Source organism: Candida parapsilosis, contig 005504, assembly GCF_000182765.1.
Source record: "Candida parapsilosis strain CDC317 annotated contig 005504".
NCBI classification, from domain to species: domain Eukaryota; kingdom Fungi; phylum Ascomycota; class Pichiomycetes; order Serinales; family Debaryomycetaceae; genus Lodderomyces; species Lodderomyces parapsilosis.
This window is the reverse complement of record NW_023503277.1, coordinates 1,502-22,102: the sequence shown is the minus strand read 5'-3', so window position 1 is coordinate 22,102 and position 20,601 is coordinate 1,502. Positions and strand designations below refer to the sequence as shown.

The window sequence follows — 20,601 nt, the reverse complement described above, 5'->3', positions numbered from 1 at the left end:
GACCTGAACGTTGCGGTCATCAATGAATTTGTATAATTAATGGGGAGTTTCTTCAGAGAACGACGTACCTGATTGAATTTGGTCATGTATGAAGGGTATATGACACGCCGACTTCGTTTATTTCCATTGCAGAAATAGGAGATTCGAGAAACGGGCGGTTATGGGTGTTTTTTTCACTTGAAATATCCATCCTCGTGGAGAATTTTGAATTTGGCTCTTAATGAACTCTGAATTTTGATAGGGTCGCTTTGAAAGTTCTCCCCTGGGGTTGGAAGAATTGGACTTGCTGCGAAATTAGTTGATAGATCGAGATACGTCAGATGCAGATTTCTCTAGATTTGAAAATTCAAAGAAGCTCGATTTGGGGGCCTGTCGTTTAAAACGTATTAGTCATTGTCGATCCCCTCATTCGCTTGAGCAGTTGAAGCCTTGAGGACCAATCAGATCCATCTCTCGACGATGTTGTTTTTCCTCGAACCCTTAAAGTCTTGAGTTTAAGTGACGGAGACTTGAAGCATATGCGCAATCCTTTGATTCCACATCTTCTCAAGGAACTCAACATTTAAGATAATGAAATTGAAAAGCTAAATCTTCCAGGAAATAAGTATGAAGAGCCATTCGAGGTTAAGGTCTTCAAAACTGGTATATCAGAGTCGAGAGCCTATTGGTTTGTAAGAATTAAAAGAGTATTTTCAAAACCCGAAGTTGCGTGGTCTAATATACCCCGTGTTCTGCACCAATTGTATATGGGATAGTGCACCCCTAGAAGAAGTATGTGGTTTGATAGTAGCTTAATAGTAACTTGGGGGTTTTGCCCATGGTGAGTTGTGACTCAAGCAAACTTGCAGCTTTGCGATTTACATCTAACTCGGTTTTGAAGAGGATTGTTGCGTCAAGTTGCGATTTAAAAAGTTTGGATTTTGATTTGCGGCAATTGGTAGAGGAAGTTGACTTATTAAAAAACGAGTTATTTAATCTTTACGAGCAAGTTTGTCATTTGGAGCATTTACGTGTTTTGAATCTTGCTGATAATCAAATCGCCAACGTTGAGTTTGAGTTTTTACAAAATTCACTTGGGGTGTTGGATCTTTCATCGAATAAGTGAAAGGAATTCAGTTTCTTTCCCAGCAGATGGAACCAAACTTAAACTCGTTGATCTATCTGCAAACTGCTTGAAGAACCTCTCGATGGCTTCAATTGGGCATACAGGAAGAACTACACACAACGTATAGTACAGCCTTGATCTCACTGGAAACAAAGACATATCAGAGGGGGATATATCATCATAGAAGTCTGAATTACCACCATCAGTTAATCGTTTATTGCTGAATAGGGTTTCTGTTAAGCATGCATATAAAGACGAGTATCATGCTATCAACGCACTTGATGGAAATTTGATATTTAGAAAGAGGTGTCCTAAAAAACCTGACAACTTTTGGGATCAATTTGCAACCATCGACTGGAACCATGTAGATGGTTGAGATGATGATGAACTGGATTTGGAAGAGAAATCCGATGATGAGGGCTCAGAGATCGTGATGAATCTGCTAAGTTTGAATCTGGAATTGATCACGAAGCATTACCTGAGGAGCAAAATAGGCTCATTAATGAAAGCAGTCGGCAATTAGACGAAGCTCTCTTCGCAAGTACAAAGGCTTACTTTTGTTGAACTTGTGTAACTTGTGTAACTTGTGTTAGAGTTATCAATGGAAGAAATAATCAGGATCATAGTTGAAAGTTCAAGAGAACGTCGCAATGCCAATAGAAACCAAGACGAATATTGGGATGAGTATTCAATTTGAGAAGAGTATAAGAACAATTTATTTTATTATTTATTTAGTATGTATCTATTCACATTGACGTAGTTTGATATCTCTTCCAAAGAATCGATAAGCGTTTCAGAGTGGGCATTTAGGACACTTCTAGACCTTCGGTAACCGTTTTCATAACGTCGAAGGAAATTAAGAGACTTCGTTTTCGATAATCATCATGGGGACGTCGCAGTGTGATGGCTGAGCATGTAATTCGTACAGGTTTTGGGTGTGCCACTATATTCTGTTCGTCTACAACTCCCAAGCCTTGATCTCATCGACATCTCTATCATTCTCTTCCAAGTAGCCAACATCAATGTCGTTTATACTAGCATCATTGCAAAGAATACACTCTTTGCATAACATGTCGTCGATCTCTCGCTTTATCTCTTGCTGGTTTTTATCTTTGTTTTTGACGAAACTTTGATACAATTTTTTGAAATTATAGTTTCCTTTTGACTTGAGATTGTATCGTACCAAACACTCTTTGTGGAATCCATGTTGGCAGTTGTCGAAAAAGATAAACTTTTTTGTTGCTAATAAGTTGTGGCATAGATAACAAGTGGATCCTGGTTTGATCACAGAGTAATGCTCTGACCTCTTTTGTGTCTCGTCTTGAGCTTCTTGTTTCAAAGTGATAAGCAAGGAATGGTTCTCTTGTATCCTCATATTTATATCCTGTAAGCTTCTCTTGTACTCATTAAGTGAGTCAACAATTTCATCTTTGAAATTGTTGATCATGACCGTTTCGGGAAAGAGTGGAAGCAAGTCTTTTAATCCAAGGGGTGAATTCTTTTGTATATACGACAATGTAGCATTCAACTTGTTGGCGGAGTTGTCAATTTCCTCGAGTCCCACTTGCTTACCCTCGCATGTGCGATGAATAAGATGTCTTGCAAATGTTAACCACAAATGTCTTCTTGTGTTGTAGCTCTCCTTTTCCAACTTGTTATTGTCCTCAACTCTGTCGCCATCCTCAGTAATCTCTTCGTATTTGCTTAGCACGAGCTCTCCTAATTCGATAGCGTTGTTGTTTAGTGAGACCTCCAAAGCTTGTTCGAATAATCCCATATCAATGTAGATTAAAACCGCGGGATGTACTTTGTGGTGGAGCAAACACAACCTTTGGATAAAATTTTGGTCGTATGCAGTCTCATGGTTGATGAATTTGATAATAAAGTGGCTAGCGTCCTCGTGATGAGTGATTAGTAGGGACAAATAGTAGTTGTTCCACTGTTTACTCTTGTAGCCCTTGTCGTGTACCTTCATCAAGAGTTTGATGGCAGCATTTCGGTTCAAAGGGAGGTTGTGGTGTTTTTTGCAGTATGATAACACAGCCGGGAGTAGTTTGTCATAATTCAAATCAAACTTGAGCCATGTCTCGATGATCTTGGGATAGTTTAACAAGAAAGTGGTGGAGGTTCCATAAACTTCATCCACATCCCTTGAGTAAAGTTTGATGAGGGCTTTTTCAGCAAGTGGCCAGTTCTTATCTGCCATCTGATGATTTAAAACAAAATGATAATCCTCAATTGTTTCGGCATAAAAAAGAGCTCTCTCTCCGCTCAATATATTGTAAATGGATCGGTCTAGCAGTTTGTGGTTCTTTTTCACAAACTCGTAAAACCGCTCATCATTTGCTCTGATCATCAACTCGATTATCCAAGTAGATAGCACAATCGCTCTAACCTTATTCTTTCTGTTTATGCCAAATTTAACCAACAAGTAATCAATCAACAAACTGACGGCATTCGACAGGTGCAACATTAGGCACACTTTTTCAAATGGTTCCGTCAGTCTCGCTAATATTCCGATACCTTTCTTCTGCAAGTTTACTAGCTCCTTGTTTTTCAGTTCAAGTCCAAAGCCTCCTCTTTGCAAATAGTCATACCCTTGTTTGATCAATACCAAATCTCTTTTGAAAAAATTTTCCTCACTGTCCTCAAGACAATTAAGAGCCTCCTCAAATTTGTTCATCTTGTAGTAATCGTACCAAACTAAACTGCTTTCATTAGAAATGATAATCTCGTAAATGGAGTTTTTTGTGTATATCCAATACGAACTGGCGTCACTTGCGATTCCCTGTATTTGTTCCTCCATGTCCAATATCTTTGATTCCTGGTTAAGTTTGTTGTATATAACGACCTGCTTGTCGTGGTATCCAATTAGATGATGTGGTGTCAAAATTATGTCATCTATTGCATCATTCAATGTGGTAAACTGTATCTCATCATCATTGGTGGCGACTTCATTACCGATGTATATATACTTGTTGTTGCTAGTTGACAACAACCACTTATCACTAATGCCTATGTTCTTCACAACCGGTGGAGTTTTAAACACTTTAGACAATTCTGAAAATGAGGTGTCAAAACAAGACCAGGTGTAGATTGCATCTTTAGCAATAATGTTGATCAATGACTGATTTTCTGTGATTGCAATACCACGTACTTGTGATTCAATGGTGTGTACGTGTTTTAAATGCTGAATATCATTCTTTTTGGTATCATCGTGTGGCTTTATAGCTGCTAGGTATACGTGTCCCGCACTTGTCGCCATTACAACCGTATTTGACGATGTAAAAGCAAGCGTCTCAATGTCCAACCCCTTGAACTTTGGTAGCGACCTGAAAGACTTGTAGGATTTGTACAAGTAGAAGTAATGCTGGTCGATCCTTATAATGAGATTCTGTGCTGTGGAATCCACCCATGTGGCAAAAGACCCACCTTTTTGAGGTATACTGTATTTCATCAACTTTGACGGATTATCCAAGTCTATCTTGTACATAATCTCTCCAACGAATAGAAACATCTGGCTATCAGCCACGAGAAGTTTGTTCAATGCATGGTGCAAGTCAAATTGTAATTGAACTGGCTTGATTTCAAACAGGGGCTTTTGTAAATTGTTGTAAATGGAGATTTGCTGCTGGTCTAAGGAGTGAGCAGTGTACGTGGAGGGAGTGATGGACCCATTCACAGATGGAGCAAGCTTCTCCATACGTCTTGATCCGTTCATTGGATAAAGCAGTTAGTGGTGGTGTCTCCACTGATGTCAAGAAATTTCGAGCTACCAAATTGTGAAGTATGCATAATATACGAAGATCGTTTGTAGTGTAACACGAGAGATGATTGTTTTTCAACTGATTGCTGATGACCTACTCAAATGATATGTTTAGAGGAGCGTGGCGGGCTGTGGCGGGCTATGGTGGGCTAGCAGATTCGATCTTGGCGGTGCTGATCGTTTGAACTGTTAAAGCGTGACCAAAAAAACATGGACGGACCATTGTTGTGCCACAATTTGTTGGAGAGAATAACTATGGGGTGAAGCAAATCCTTCTGTACACAATTCTACTCTCTTGGCATGGCTTCCCCTTGCATCTCTACGCAGCACACGTGGCACAATTCATCACACATCTTCGAGACCTTCGAGACCTGTTCGTTCCCCCTTTTCTTGAATTCTGGGCCAGCGCCTCCAACTCATTTTCAATTTTTGCCTCGAAAAAAAAAAAAATAAACTGCCGAACCTAAGCTTGCTATCAATCAAGCAAAACACCAATATGAACGTATTGAAGTTACAAAAGAAGTATCCTGTATTGGAACAGTCTGATCTTTTCAATATAATTGAAGATTTCAGGGCAATTGACTTGGAAGACAAAGGTTGGGTTGAAAAGAAGGATGTTATCAACAGTGTCAGCAAACAGGGACAATACTCCTATGACGAAACAAGAGAAACATTGAAACACGTTGATGTTGATGCATCGGGTCATGTCGAATTGGATGACTATGTTGCATTGATTGCCAAGTTGAAGGAATCGAAGGGAGAGGGAGTCTCCACTTCACTGGCCCCGCAATTGAACAAAAAGGCAGCTCCACCCATCCCCAGTGCCAATTCAAAAAACAAGACTTACATCGAAGGAAAAACTTCAGGAACTACCCACACAATCAATGACGAGGAGCGTACTGAATTTACCAGACACATCAACTCGGTATTGTCTGGGGATTCTGAAGTTGGAGATAGGTTACCTTTTGATACAGAAACGTTTCAAGTTTTTGATGAGTGCAGAGATGGATTGGTATTGTGTAAATTGATCAACGACTCTGTGCCTGACACTATTGACACAAGAGTTTTGAACTTGCCCAAGGGGAAAAAGCAATTGAACAATTTCCAAATGTCGGAAAATGCAAACATTGTTATCAACTCTGCTAAGGCAATTGGTTGTGTTGTGGTGAATGTTCATTCAGAGGATATAATTGATGGTAAGGAGCATTTGATATTGGGGTTAATTTGGCAAATTATTAGAAGAGGATTGTTGAGTAAAGTTGATATCAAATACCATCCCGAATTGTATCGTTTGTTGGAGGATGACGAAACTTTGGAACAATTTTTAAGACTTCCACCTGAGCAAATCCTTTTACGTTGGTTCAATTATCATTTAAAGAATGCTGGAACCAACAAGCGAGTTTCCAATTTTGGTAAAGACGTTAGTGATGGTGAAGCATACACCTACTTGTTGAATCAATTGAAACCCGATGTTTGTGACTTGTCACCTTTGAAAACTAACGATCTACTTACCCGTGCTGAACAAGTTTTGGACAATGCGGACAAGATTGATTGTCGTAAATACTTGACACCAAAGTCATTATGTTCGGGAAACCCAAAGTTGAACTTGGCATTCGTGGCCAACTTGTTCAATACACACCCTGGTTTGCAACCAATTGAGGAACACGAGAAAGTCGAGATTGAAGAGTTTGATGCTGAAGGTGAACGTGAAGCCAGAGTGTTTACATTGTGGCTTAACTCTTTGGATGTAGATCCCCCAGTTGTATCTTTGTTTGAGGATTTGAAAGATGGATTGATCTTGTTGCAAGCTTTCGACAAGGTATTACCGGGAAGTGTTTCATTCAAACACGTAAACAAAAAACCTGCCAATGGAGAAGTTTCTCGTTTCAAGGCGTTGGAAAATACAAACTATGCGGTCGAAATAGGGAAAGCCAATGGGTTTTCGCTTGTTGGTATAGAAGGATCTGACATTGTTGATGGAAACAGATTGTTGGACTTGGGTCTTGTTTGGCAATTGATGAGAAGAAATATTGTCAATACCTTGGCAGAGTTGGGCAAAGGTGGTCAATTGTCTGATGCAGATATATTGAAATGGGCCAACCTGCAGGTCACTAAAGGCAACAAGTCATCACAAATTAGATCCTTTAAAGATGCCTCTTTGTCAACTGCGGTATTCTTGTTGGATGTATTGAACGGTATGGCACCGGGCTATGTTGATTACGACTTGGTGTATGAAGGGAAAACCGAAGAGGAAAGGTATGCCAATGCCAAGTTGGCAATTTCGATTGCTAGGAAATTGGGTGCTTTAATTTGGTTGGTTCCTGAGGATATAAATGAGGTTAGAAGCAGGTTGATTTTATCCTTTGTAGGAAGTTTGATGGCTGTGGAGAGTAAGTAAAGTAAAGAAATTGTATGTGCGATTGTATAAGCTCCTAATTTTTTTTTTTTTTGTTTTTTTTTTTTATCGCGTAAATCAACTTCAAACAACCAAACCAACCAATGATGAACTTCCTTAGAAAACGGAGGTCCTCTAACTCATCAGAGGACTCGATTGAGGAATCTCAGATCAAAAAGTCACGCAAACCACCAAATACCGCTTTCCGTCAGCAGAGATTGAAAGCGTGGCAGCCATTGCTCACTCCCAAATCAGTGATACCATTTCTTGTTTTGTTGGCTGTGATTTTTGCTCCTTTGGGGATAGCCATCATATATACTACTTATAATGTACAAGAGGTGAATATTGACTATTCGCATTGTGGTGATCAAACAGATAGTTTTACGTCGATTCCTGGAAAGTATACTGGCTTCCACTTTAAACAGAGTACTAAGCCAGAGTTTGAATGGAAAGTGGATGGTTCGCGATGTGTCATTCAGTTTAATGTCCCCGACTTGAAGCCCCCGCTTTACTTGTACTACAAATTGACCAATTTTTACCAAAATCATAGAAAATATGTGGAAAGTTATGACTTGGATCAATTAGCAGGTAAGGCTTTATCAAGTGATGATGTTACAGATAGTTGCAAACCTTTGAAACATAGACAATACAACGGAGAACAGAAACTCATTTATCCATGCGGATTGATTGCAAATTCCTATTTCAACGATACAATTTCATCGCCGGTTTTATTGAATGCACGTAATGGAGAAAATAACCAAACATACACATTCACCGACCAAGACATTTCATGGTCCTCTGATCGCAAACACAAGTTCAAAAAGACAAAGTACAAACCGGAAGATGTTGTGCCTCCACCAAATTGGGACAAGCAGTATCCTGATGGTTACACCGAAGAGAATATGCCGGATCTACTGCAAATGGAGCATCTACAAAACTGGATGCGCACGGCAGCACTACCCAACTTTTATAAGCTTTATGGGAAGAACACTACGTCAACCATGCCGTCAGGTACTTATCAAATTACGGTTGACTTGAACTACCCGGTGGAGATTTTTGGCGGTAGCAAGAGTATTGTCATCACCACTAACTCAATTTTTGGTGGCAGAAATGTCAGTTTGGGTGTGGTATATATCATTGTCGCTGTGGTATCTCTTGTACTAGGTATCGGGTTCTTGTTGCAATTCTTGATCAAACCAAGGCGAGTGGGTCATGACTACTTGCAACAAAACTACCGAGACCAATTGTAGGAGTGAGTAGTTTATTTGTTTTGTTTGTAGAAACGCAGTAAGGAGAAAAAAAAAAAACATGAAAATTGAACGTTGGTTTTTACTTCTGTAAAGGCAAGAAATGAATGTCAATCCACACCTATACAACTCATCACCGCAGGTTACGCAGATGCAATTACTACAACGGCAACAGCTACTACAGGAACAGGGTACTCCGTTGTCTCAGCAGCAGCATTTGACGAATGGGACTGGATTGAGTGCTAACCCAGTGTTACAGCAATTGCAGCTTCAACAGATGCAACAGCAGCAACAACAGCAGCAGCAACAACAGCAGCAACAGCAACAACATCAACAACAACCGATTCCCATAATCAAAGAAGTTTGGTCACACAATCTCGAATACGAGTTTAATAACTTGCGCAAGTTTATCAACGATAAAAGTGCGATAATATACGCCGCCATTCACCAAGAGACGCCCGGTATAGTTGCAAGGGCTATAGGATCCTTTAAAACAAGCACCGATTACCATTTCCAAACGATTAGATGTAACTCTGATTTGTTAAATCTAATACAATTTAGCATCTGTTTTAGTAAAGGTGGTGGGAACCCAGTGATTTGGCAGTTTAATTTTGCATACGATTTGAGCAGGGAGATGTACAGTGAGGAGCATTTAGCCATGTTGGCTCAACAGTCGTCGGTTAACTTTCAAGCACACATGTCTCGTGGAATAAAGCATTTTGAGTTTGCTGAGTTGTTGATTGATAGTGGATTGCTTTTAGATAAGTCAATAAATTGGGTCTCCTACCATGCTGGGTATGATTTGGGCTTTCTTATCAGCATGTTGATGAATGATAGTCTTCCGGTGGATGAGGAAGAGTTTCATTGGTGGTGTGACAAATATTTTCCAAATTTTTTCGATTTGAAATACATTGGTAACCAAGTTTTGGGGTCGGATGAAAAGATGAATAAGCCATCTATCGAGTACTTGGCTGAGGAGTTGCACTTGTTGCCGATTTCACCCAGCATTCGTCAGTTGTTTGGTAATGCGGCTCAACATCCTACATCGACTTTACACGCATACTTATCCATGGAGTGTTTTAAAGAGTTGATGAGACAATCGGTAGACCCAACAAGGTTCAAGGGGTATATATGGGGACTAGCGAAGGAATAGATTAAAAACGTATTCATTGTGTCACGTGCAAGTAAATTTGTCTCTCTCATTTTTTATCTCATCGCGATAATTTTTTCTGTAGCCTAGACCAACCTATTCTACATCAGCAATGGGGACTCAAAAGAAGGAAAAACAAAGGAGAATCAGACAGAATGATACCAAGGACGGTAATCTTCGTGTCAAAGGTGAGAACTTTTACCGCGATGCCAAAAAGGTCAAGAAACTTAGTATGTACAAGCAAGGAAGAGCAGTTCGTAATGCCAAGGGAGACATTATCAAAGCAGCCGATCTTCAGAGCACCGATGTTCCTACCGCAAGGGTTGACCCCAATAGGAAATGGTTTGGGAATACTAGGGTTATAGCGCAGGATGCATTATCGCATTTTAGAGAGGCTATGGGGGATAAGAAAGACGATTCATATCAGGTGCTCTTGAAGAGAAATAAGCTTCCCATGTCTTTACTTGATCAAGACAAAACGGAGAGCCCTACTGCCAAGATTGTTGAGACTGAGTCATTTGCATCTACATTTGGGCCAAAGCAGCAACGTAAAAAGCCAAGAATTGCAGCATCGTCGTTGGAAGATTTAATGACCGCGGCAGAGAATGATTCAACTACTTATGAGGAGAAGATTGAACTTGATCAGACCATGGGATTAATGGGAGACTCGATTTTGGATAAAGATGACTTTACCCAGGAGGCAAAGGAAGCCATCTTTCACAAAGGACAGAGTAAAAGAATCTGGAATGAGTTGTATAAAGTTATTGACTCAAGTGATGTCATTTTGCAAGTTTTAGATGCTAGGAACCCCTTGGGCACCAGATGTGAAAGAATTGAGAAATATATCAAACAAGAATGTCCGCATAAACATCTTGTATTTGTGGTTAACAAGACGGATTTGGTACCCACATGGGTTGCAGTATGTATATCAGAAAAGAGAAATCGCCTTTCAGCAACTTACTAACATCTTTTTTAGGCCGCCTGGATGAAGCACTTGTCTAGTTCATACCCAACGATTGCATTTCATGCATCGATAAAAAACAGTTTTGGGAAGGGATCATTGATCTCGCTACTTCGGCAATTTGCAACCTTGCATAAGGACAGAAAATCAATCAATGTTGGTGTCATTGGGTTCCCAAATACTGGAAAGAGTTCTATAATCAACACCATTGTCGGGAAAAAGGCATGCATTGTAGCTCCAATCCCGGGTGCAACGAAAGTATGGCAATATGTCAAGGTCACTTCATCGATAAATATCATTGATTCTCCAGGAGTCGTACCGTCAGAATCAGGTGACTCCGATGCCGATCTTTTGCTACGTGGTGTAGTTAGAGTTGAAAAAGTCAAGGCCCCAGAACAGTACTTGTCAGAGGTTTTAAAGATTGTTCCTAAAAAGTACATTGCCAGAACCTATGGACTCAAGGAATCAGAATGTGGAGAAAACTTGTTGGAAACACTTGCAGTGAAAAGTGGTCGTTTATTGAAAGGTGGTGAGGCAGATGAAAGTTCTGTGGCCAGAAAGATTATCGAAGATTTTATTCGTGGTAAACTTCCTTGGTTTTTAGAACCGCCACAGGATGAAGAAGTTCGTACTGGTGAGGATAAGAAAGCCGGGTATAAAAAGAGGAAAGCTGAGGATTGATAATTTACTTGTTGTTATTTAGACACCTACCGCTACTTCTAATTCTTTGTAGCGTTGTTTTCACCTCTTGACTGATATCTATCTTGTCCAACTCAGATGTGTCAGAGTTGATGTCAATTGCATTTAACCGTGCTAGCAACTCTTTTTCAAGATTTGTCTGATTGGATTCTAAAATGTTTTCTTCTAGAGCGACATTGTTTATATCTTGTATGTCCTCACTCTTCACCCCAAAGTCATCAGCAGTTGTATCTCCAAGCAAACCCTCATTCATCTTTTCCCAATCTTTTTCTAGTTCGTCTCGTTGTGAATTCTTTGCTTCTAGGTAATCCTTGAATAGTTTTCGTTTAGCCAATGTAGCGTTGATTTTAGCATGCAATTGTTGTTTCAACAACGGGGTGACATTTTCAATTTCAATATCTAGCATAACCGCTTGTTGATTTTCAAATTTTAACCTTACTAAATTAAGAAACCTTTCGATCCAAAGAATTAGTTTGTAGAATATCTTTTCATCGTCGTTGACGTAAACATCACGAATGAAGTTCCAAATCACTTCTTCGTGATTGTCAAGCACCGTTTTAATTCGTTGGTAGATCTCAGTAGAGTTGAGATGATCACTGCGCTGGATCGATGATAGTGTTTTTAACATACCGTTGTTCAAACCTTCAAGAGCAGAAAATGCAATGTGAACCTTTGCTTTGGCAAACACTTTAATCAATGGGGTGTAGAAATAGTCCACTGTGCTCTTGATCAAATTTATGAGCTCTGGCTGCCTCCAAAGCTCTTTAAATAGGAGCTTATCGCGGGTGCGTATTTGAAGGAGCCAATATTGTCTCAAGTTGAGGTATAGTGTTGTGTCCTCTTCCCCTTTGAAAGATGCCACAATGGCATTTAACCTGACATCAGCAGGCGGAGAAATCAAGCTTGTAGACAATGTTGTAAGCACCAAGTTTTCCCCTGGTTCTTGTCTAATCTTTTCCATCTCCTCGTTTGGTAAATTCACATACTTGTCAATCCTCTCCATGTAAAGCTCATACCCAGTTAGTTTCTCTTTCAATGTGTATAATTCTTTTCCGAATCCATTCAAATCCTCATTCAACAACATGATAAGAATCAAGGAAAACAAGTTTCTAGCACCTGTGTTTTTCGAGTCTTCCGCCAATTGTCTGTTCCAAGTGGGTAATCGAGGAATGTTTACAAATAGCAAATCAATAATTCGCGACACCATCTTCATTGGGTTTGTGAATCGTAGGATAGCATAGATTAAGCTATACGGGAACAACCGGTGAAATTTTTTTGTCTTTTTCAATATCGCATATGAGTCATCCTGGCCAAGAAATGTTTGATAGACGATGGCAGCAAGTTGAAGTTTGCACCAATCGTTGAATGTCTTCAAAAGTGGTGAGGCTGCCTTAATGCTCTTGAGAGACCCAATTTCTTTGAATAAACTCATTACAGCGTCATCCTGTGTGGTAATTGATTGCTTAAAATGTTCAAAGTTGTGCGTCAAGTCCTGCATCACTTTTGCAGTTTGGTCGTGAAATTCGATTTGAGTTTTCAAAATATCCATTTCGTGGTTTATTCTATGCTTGTAGTCTGCTTCATCCTCGTGAGTTAGCTTAGTGATATCAGTGGAAAGAAATTCTTCAAATACCGGTGACTCAGCCACCTCCATCTTTTCTGCCAATTGTCGGAGCCAGCTTCTCGTGGCCATTCTATTTGTCTCAATCTTGTTTTCATTATCTTTTGGCTTGTGTGGTAGTTTCGTCTGCAACGTCAGCATGACACCAGGTAGTTCCTTTTTCAAGTCGTGTTCTAATTGGCCTAGTTGGTGATGGCTCTTGCAAATGAAACTAGTTGTGGAATCCTCCCTTCTCACCACTTGGATAATAAAATCATAATGGTGACTTGCTGTAAAAAACCAAGACTGTTCACCTTCAACTCTTCTCAACGCAACAATGTTGATGTATAATCCATTGACAAACTTCATTCGATCATACTGATCCATTCCTACAACTGTTATGTTCTTTTTCTTTTGAAAGTCAAACTTATCCAACTTTGCAGTATCTGAGGCTTTCAAATGGGGTTCAGTGAGGTACGCCATCTCATTGCCTGTAATCAAGACGGAGTTGTAAAATACCAACAATCCACCAAGTAGCTTCCTATTAGCTTGACTTCTCTTTGTCAGTCCGTTTCTCTCATTTGAAGTGCTAAAATTCTTTGAATTGAAGTTTTCCACAAACTGAAATACATCCTGCCAAAACTGTTGCTGTTGTTGTTCAGTATTGTTGGTGATAAAGGGGAATGTGGAGATGTATTCATGAAAAAAGAATGAGAGCAACGGGAGCTTCTCAGGGTCATCAACCGCTCGCATATTCTCCCACATCAACTTCAACTCCTTCTGCAATTGCCTTTCAAGGAGAAACTTCTTGAGGAAGTGGTTTTCTAGGGGATCCATTTGCTGGTGGGAAATAGTGGTGTGGTAAAGTTAAACTTGCTAGGTGATTTCGTATATATGTGATTGAAATTTTCAATGATGCACTTGGTGCGGCTTTGAAATTTTTACACAAAGAGTGTGAGATACGATTGCCGTACAGTAGCCAAAAGGGTCGCTGCAAGATGACAAAAAGAGTTGGATATGCAATTTAGTAGCAAAGGTGGTAGCTGGGTGTTGAGTGAGATACAAACCATTGGTGTGAAGACAAAGATAGTGGCTCAACAACACAATCAGCGTTTGGTTTGTATGTACGCTAACAATAATCCAATAGCCAGCCAAGTCAAGGGTAGTGCTTCGATAAGACGCAAACTATACATTTTACTCAAAATGTACGTCATACTCAGCCTTGTCGCAATGGAACGAATTATTTATCAAGACTTTGTAAATACTACAGTTTGCAGCAATATTGTTAATCTATCTTTACGACTTTCACTGTGAGTTGGGAACGCAATACCAGTTTAATTTTAACTTAGCTACTTTTGCGGCCAACCTATCTCACCTTCGTGGTATCTACCCACTCCTCGTCGTCACCAGATACCACGTGGGATTCAATTTAACTGTTTTAGCCGTTGACTTTAAAATTAGATTTACCCGTCTACGCCAAGAAAATATTGCGAAAAGCAAAAAGAAAATTTTTTTCCATGTACGGAAGCTTTGAACGCTTCCTAGTTGCAATAATATTATATAAGCACCTTGAAGGGCAGAATTTTATTTTTTTTTTTTCCCCTTTTACCTTTCTTTTGAATCACTTCTAACTGCTTTGAACTAGCAAAAAGACTAAAACGCCTTTTTTGCCCCCTCCCCTTACAGCTTTAACCGTTATCCGAGTGAAGCTGCAATTGTAATTTATTGAAAATAAAGTCCCAAGAGTTTGAGAAACAGAGCAACAACCATGAACAGACATTTGGTAAAGAAAATGAAGTTCAAGGCGGTCAAGAACAATATAGGGTGCCCATTGAACAAGTGGTAAGTGAATTTCACACCGATAGTGTCAATGGCTTATCAGCTGGAGAAGCAAAAGCAAGGCTTGGTAAATATGGGGCAAATAACTTGGGAAAGGAAGAGTCTATCTCTTACACTAAGATATTGGCCCATCAAGTGTTCAATGCCATGATTTTGGTGTTGTTTATCAGTATGATTATTGCTCTTGCTATTAGAGATTGGATTTCTGGTGGCGTTATCGGTTTTGTTGTTGGTATCAATATTGTCGTGGGTTTTGTCCAAGAGGTTAAAGCTGAGAAAACAATGGGTTCGTTGCGTACTTTGTCTTCGCCAACTGCTAGAGTTACTAGAGATGGCAATGATGCCACTGTTGCGGCGGAGGAAGTTGTTCCTGGAGACGTTGTTCATGTTAAAGTTGGTGATACCATTCCCGCTGATTTGAGATTGTTTGATTCAATGAATTTGGAAACTGATGAAGCGTTGTTGACGGGTGAATCATTGCCAGTGCAAAAGGATCACACCGTTGTGTATGACGACTATTCGGTGCCGGTGCCTGTTGGTGATCGATTGAACTTGGTTTACTCGTCATCGGTTGTTTCCAAGGGAAGAGGGTCTGGTATTGTTTATGCAACTGGTTTGAATACTGAGATCGGTCAAATTGCGCAATCATTGAGAGGCGATACTGGATTGATCCGTAGAGTGGACAAGTCAAATGGTAAACCTAGAAAGAGAGATTATAGCCGTGCATGTGCCGGAACTATTTACGATATTGTTGGAAATGTTCTTGGAATCACTGTGGGAACACCTTTGCAAAAGAAGCTTTCATGGTTGGCAATTTTCCTTTTCTGGGTAGCTGTTGTGTTTGCTATTGTAGTGATGGGATCGCAAAAGATGGATGTCACCAGGAATGTGGCTATCTACGCCATTTGTGTTGCATTGTCGATGATTCCATCGTCGTTGATTGTTGTGTTGACGATTACGATGGCAATTGGAGCTCAAGTGATGGTGACCAAGCATGTTATTGTGAGAAAGTTGGATTCGTTAGAGGCTTTGGGTGGAATCAACGATATATGTTCCGATAAGACTGGTACTTTGACACAAGGTAAGATGATTGCCAAGAAGGTTTGGTTGCCAAATGTTGGTACTTTGGAAGTGCAAAATTCAAACGAGCCGTACAATCCAACTGAAGGAGATGTGAGGTATGCCCCGTACTCGCCACTTTACGTCAAACAAACGGATGAGGAGATCGACTTTAAGAAACCTTATCCCGATCCGATGCCGCAGAGCATGCATGATTGGTTAATGACTGCTACTTTAGCTAACATAGCAACTGTGAATCAAAGCAAAGATGAAGAGCTGGGTGAATTGGTGTGGAAAGCTCATGGAGATGCTACTGAGATTGCCATTCAGGTGTTTACTACTAGGTTGAATTATGCAAGAGAGTCACTTGTTGATGGGTACGAGCATATCGCTGAGTTTCCATTTGATTCATCGATCAAGAGAATGTCTGCCATCTACAGGGACAAATCAGGTGAGACCAGAGTTTACACTAAAGGTGCTGTTGAGAGAGTTTTGCAGTTGTGTACCACGTGGTATGGAGAAGGCACTGACGATTCACAAGAGTTGAAAAAGTTGACTGACGTCGAGAAGGCAACCATTGAGGAAAACATGGCAGCATTATCATCACAAGGATTGAGGGTTTTGGCTTTTGCTACTAGATCCATTGATGGTGAATGTGATGATCGTGAAAAGGTTGAATCCAACTTGACTTTCCAGGGACTTATTGGTATCTATGATCCCCCAAGAGAAGAAACTGCTGGATCTGTCAAATTGTGTCACAGAGCAGGTATCAATGTTCATATGCTTACTGGTGATCATCCAGGTACTGCTAAAGCCATTGCCCAAGAAGTTGGTATCTTGCCTCGCAATTTATACCACTACTCAGAAGATGTCGTCAAGGTAATGGTCATGACAGCTAATGAGTTTGATGCTTTGTCCGATGACGAGATTGATAACTTACCTGTATTGCCACTTGTTATCGCTCGTTGTGCACCACAAACAAAGGTGCGTATGATTGACGCATTACATAGACGCAAGAGGTTTGTCGCAATGACTGGTGACGGAGTCAATGATTCCCCATCCTTGAAAAAAGCTGATGTTGGTATTGCTATGGGTATGAACGGTTCAGACGTTGCCAAGGATGCTTCCGATATCATTCTCACTGATGATAATTTTGCATCAATTTTGAACGCCATTGAAGAGGGAAGAAGAATGTCATTGAATATCCAAAAGTTTGTGTTGCAATTGTTGGCTGAGAACGTTGCTCAAGCAGTTTACTTGATGGTCGGTTTAGTGTTTATGGATAACGATGGATTTTCAGTTTTCCCACTTGCACCCGTTGAAGTGTTGTGGATTATCGTTGTCACCTCATGTTTCCCAGCCATGGGATTGGGTCAAGAAAAGGCACAATCTGATATCTTGGACTTGCCACCTAGTAACACCATCTTTACCTGGGAGGTAATTATTGACATGTTTGTTTATGGTGTTTGGATGGCTGCTTGTTGTTTGTCCTGCTTTTTGGTCATCTTGTATGGAAAAGGTGACGGTGAGTTGGGCTCCGATTGTAATACTGGATCTGGTGATCAGTGTAAGTTGGTGTTTCAGAGTAGATCAGGAGCATTTGCTGCTTTCACATGGTGTGCATTAATTCTTGCTTGGGAATGTATCCATTTGAGGAATTCTTTGTTTTACATGAGACCAGATTCTGAAAACCCATGGTGGAAACAAACTGCTATTGATTTATGGGATAACCAATTCCTTTTCTGGTCGATTATTTTTGGATTTGGAACTGTGTTTCCGTTGGTGTATATCCCAGTCATTAATGACAAGGTGTTTTTGCATGGACCTATTGGTTACGAATGGGGAGTTGCCATTGCATTCACTGTGGCGTTTTTGATTGGGGCTGAAGTTTGGAAGAAGTGCAAGAGGATATACTTCCGAGCTCAGTCTCGCAAAGGAACCGAGTCAGATACCGGTGATGTGTTTGAGAAGTATGCGTCCTTCAGCAAGGATAACACCTTGGTTTAGAATATTGTTTTTGTTACTTGTTTAGTGGAGGTTTTTAAGGGTTCAAGTCCCTTCGCACCCATGAGGGTTTTCCTACCACGATATATGTTTGTTTTTTATTGTTTTTAATACATTAGAGTTTAGATTGGTAATTCTGTAGATGTTGAGCCGCACAAACGAAGTTGACGAAATATTTTGTATAACTATTTCTCAACAATTACCACCCAGTTCAAATTACTATCATTCTTCACATCCACCGTCAGCGCAACTGCGGCCCATATGCTTGCATTGTCTACAACACTACAACGCACCGTTGTTTTGTGTTAAGTTATGATCAGAAGCAACAACAATGCGACAATACTAGACTTGTATCCTCATGATATATTGCTAATCATCATATCATGGACAGGTGCTGAAAACCTTACACCACTTCTTTCAGATCGGTCATTCTTGAATCAAAACAGAAACCTAAAGCAAGCCATCAATAGAATCATATCAAACAAAGCGAAATTTGAGTATGACAACCGAGTCATAAAACCAGACAAAGTGGATGATTGGGACAACTCAAATGAGACTCACGAGACGGACTTCATGAGCCTGGAGCAGTTTCGGGTATTTGATTGCTATTGTGTGGATGAGTGTATCAATGTGGAAATGATTTTCAATTCAAAAATTGAGCATGCAAGTGATCTAATTGAGCTTCGAGACATGCTCCCCACGCTAAAGTCAAGCACTATTGTCACACTCCATTTGTGTTTGGACTTTAAAAGCTCTCGCCTTGTATTTGTTGATATCACGGAGTTGCTTGGGTTCGCAACTCATTTGAGAGATAGATTGGTTGGCTTTTCCGTAATTGCAGATTCATATAAACCGATGATCAAGGGTAAGGTGGAGTTGAGCTTTTTCAGTAATGCGGAAACTTTAACTTTAGAGGGTTGTGACTTTAAAGGGTCATTTTTGAGCTGTCAGAAACTAAGAAAACTTCGCTTTCTAGCCAAGAATGCGGGGGAGAACTACATTGTTACGTTGCCATCAACTTTGAAAAGCTTAGAGTGTGTTGATGACAAGTATACTCCATTCGGATTACCTTCTATATTGTATAGTCCATATTTCCCGTCATTAGTTGAGTTGTCTGTATGGGTTTATGATGACTTTCCTGAAAAGATGCAGAATGCCGTTCAGCATTTGATCAGCGCAGATACAAAAAAGGTGAGATATGTAGGTGATTTTGGACTGAGCTTTGTTGATCTGCTTAACAAAGCTGCAAAGGAGAAGCAACCAAAATTGGAAGCATTGGATATAGACGATGGTTATTTGTTACAGTTGGAAATATATCCTTCAGATCTGCTTCGGATTTATGACTATGACAATGAATTGTTGCAAGAATCTTTTCAAATTGCTCCCACGTTAAAGAAGTTACTAATGACGGGAGGGGAACGTATAGATTTTTGTGGGCTTTTGATGCGTACTCCTCTTGGCCTAGAGTGTTTGGATTTGAGTTTCAGTGATGGTTTTTGGTCAGAAGAGATTGTCGATTTCGCTAGGCTTGAACGTTTAAAGTGTCTCAAATTGAGAAATACTGGATTGACGGGCATCAGCAACTTCAGTTTCCCCTACTCACTTGAAGTGTTGGATTTGTCTGGCAATAGAATTAAATCGGTTGGAGGTTTCCCATTTCCGAGATCCTTGGTCAGTATTGATTTGAGCTTCAACCAGATAGATGAAATAAATGGGATGCAATTACCCCCAACTTTAAAGAAGCTCAACATCCTGAGAAACCCCATTGATTGTCTTGATTTCGATAAGATCATGCACCACAACATACACAATATTGATACGCTATACGTAGGAGGTCAACAAGAAATGGATTGGAATTGTCGTACTTTACCAAATAGTATACAACATTTGAACTTGCACCATTGTTATTCTTTTGACAGTATCAATCTTGGACCTAACTTGGCTAGCGTTCATTTGGAGTTTTGTGACTTTCCGGGTGTTTGCTACAAGTCATGCACAAATCTAAAATATTTATGTATTACCCAATCCTTGATCGATATCCACCAAATGGATATGCCGCAGTCGCTCGAGGAAATCGAGCTACAGTTGATGGATTTGGGGACGATTCCAACGCAGTTTGGTCAGTTGAGAAACCTACGACATTTGCTGATCATAGATTGTCATATTATATGTGGTTTCGTTAGATTCGATACCTGCTCACTTGAGACTTTGGATTTCTCCTCAAATCGCATGGCGGAAGTACGATTGACATTCCCAGATGGCCTAACTAATTTAAAGCTGATAAACTTGCACCATAATAGTTTAAAATGGATTTCAATGGGCCTTCTAGGTCACAATGAAAAGACTTTTCACAACGGCTTGTACGAGTTGGATGTTTCCGATAACTACCTAAAAGCGGATTGTATTAACGACTTGTTATCGAGTCTACCAAACAATACAAGATGTTTGTGGCTGACGAAGGATTCTTCTCATGCTGAGAATGTATTGTATACTCCTCCTGACGATCTCGGAGAAAAATAAGGGGCATGAGGATCTGACGAGAAGCTATTTGGAGTTGGTTTTGAGGAAATGTTGTGACTCATACTTTATTCACAGTCCACCGCCAAATGTTGCAGATGGTTGAGCTATAACTATGGCGCTAAAATTGGGGCATTAACATCAGGTTTGATTGTTTAGACATTACTATACAGATGATCAATACAAAATCAAATCGCACTTTCAGTCCTCTTTCTTGTCTCAAAAAGTTTGAAACGATTCCAGTTAGTTGCCACTATTA

The 20,601-nt window shown here is 40.1% G+C and overlaps 8 protein-coding genes across 8 annotated transcripts; 6 read left to right on the top strand and 2 right to left on the bottom strand. All coding sequences in view use genetic code 12, as the record gives it.

Annotated features, from left to right (window-relative positions):
* Positions 1-2,063: 2,063 nt before the first annotated feature.
* CPAR2_600080 (uncharacterized protein) lies at positions 2,064-4,808 on the bottom strand (the record flags this gene model as incomplete). Its single annotated transcript, XM_036812466.1, has 1 exon — positions 2,064-4,808. The coding sequence occupies one exon, from the start codon at positions 4,806-4,808 to the stop codon at positions 2,064-2,066; it is 2,745 nt and encodes a 914-aa protein (XP_036662780.1).
* A 559-nt stretch (positions 4,809-5,367) lies between these two features.
* SAC6 (fimbrin) lies at positions 5,368-7,269 on the top strand (the record flags this gene model as incomplete). Its single annotated transcript, XM_036812355.1, has 1 exon — positions 5,368-7,269. One exon carries the CDS (start codon positions 5,368-5,370, stop codon positions 7,267-7,269), a length of 1,902 nt encoding a protein of 633 aa, XP_036662779.1.
* Positions 7,270-7,373: 104 nt separating this feature from the next.
* CDC50 (aminophospholipid translocase regulatory protein) lies at positions 7,374-8,516 on the top strand (the record flags this gene model as incomplete). The annotated part of the gene is made up of 1 exon (XM_036812244.1): positions 7,374-8,516. The coding sequence occupies one exon, from the start codon at positions 7,374-7,376 to the stop codon at positions 8,514-8,516; it is 1,143 nt and encodes a 380-aa protein (XP_036662778.1).
* A 148-nt stretch (positions 8,517-8,664) lies between these two features.
* On the top strand, positions 8,665-9,666 carry POP2 (CCR4-NOT core DEDD family RNase subunit; the record flags this gene model as incomplete). The annotated part of the gene is made up of 1 exon (XM_036811322.1): positions 8,665-9,666. One exon carries the CDS (start codon positions 8,665-8,667, stop codon positions 9,664-9,666), a length of 1,002 nt encoding a protein of 333 aa, XP_036662777.1.
* A 109-nt stretch (positions 9,667-9,775) lies between these two features.
* NOG2 (putative GTPase) lies at positions 9,776-11,305 on the top strand (the record flags this gene model as incomplete). The annotated part of the gene is made up of 2 exons (XM_036810211.1): positions 9,776-10,582; positions 10,640-11,305. 2 exons carry the CDS (start codon positions 9,776-9,778, stop codon positions 11,303-11,305), a joined length of 1,473 nt encoding a protein of 490 aa, XP_036662776.1.
* Positions 11,306-11,309: 4 nt separating this feature from the next.
* Positions 11,310-13,760, bottom strand: CPAR2_600030 (uncharacterized protein; the record flags this gene model as incomplete). The annotated part of the gene is made up of 1 exon (XM_036809100.1): positions 11,310-13,760. The coding sequence occupies one exon, from the start codon at positions 13,758-13,760 to the stop codon at positions 11,310-11,312; it is 2,451 nt and encodes an 816-aa protein (XP_036662775.1).
* Positions 13,761-14,909: 1,149 nt separating this feature from the next.
* On the top strand, positions 14,910-17,828 carry CPAR2_600020 (uncharacterized protein; the record flags this gene model as incomplete). The annotated part of the gene is made up of 1 exon (XM_036807989.1): positions 14,910-17,828. One exon carries the CDS (start codon positions 14,910-14,912, stop codon positions 17,826-17,828), a length of 2,919 nt encoding a protein of 972 aa, XP_036662774.1.
* Positions 17,829-18,137: 309 nt separating this feature from the next.
* CPAR2_600010 (uncharacterized protein) lies at positions 18,138-20,345 on the top strand (the record flags this gene model as incomplete). The annotated part of the gene is made up of 1 exon (XM_036806878.1): positions 18,138-20,345. One exon carries the CDS (start codon positions 18,138-18,140, stop codon positions 20,343-20,345), a length of 2,208 nt encoding a protein of 735 aa, XP_036662773.1.
* Positions 20,346-20,601: the final 256 nt, after the last annotated feature.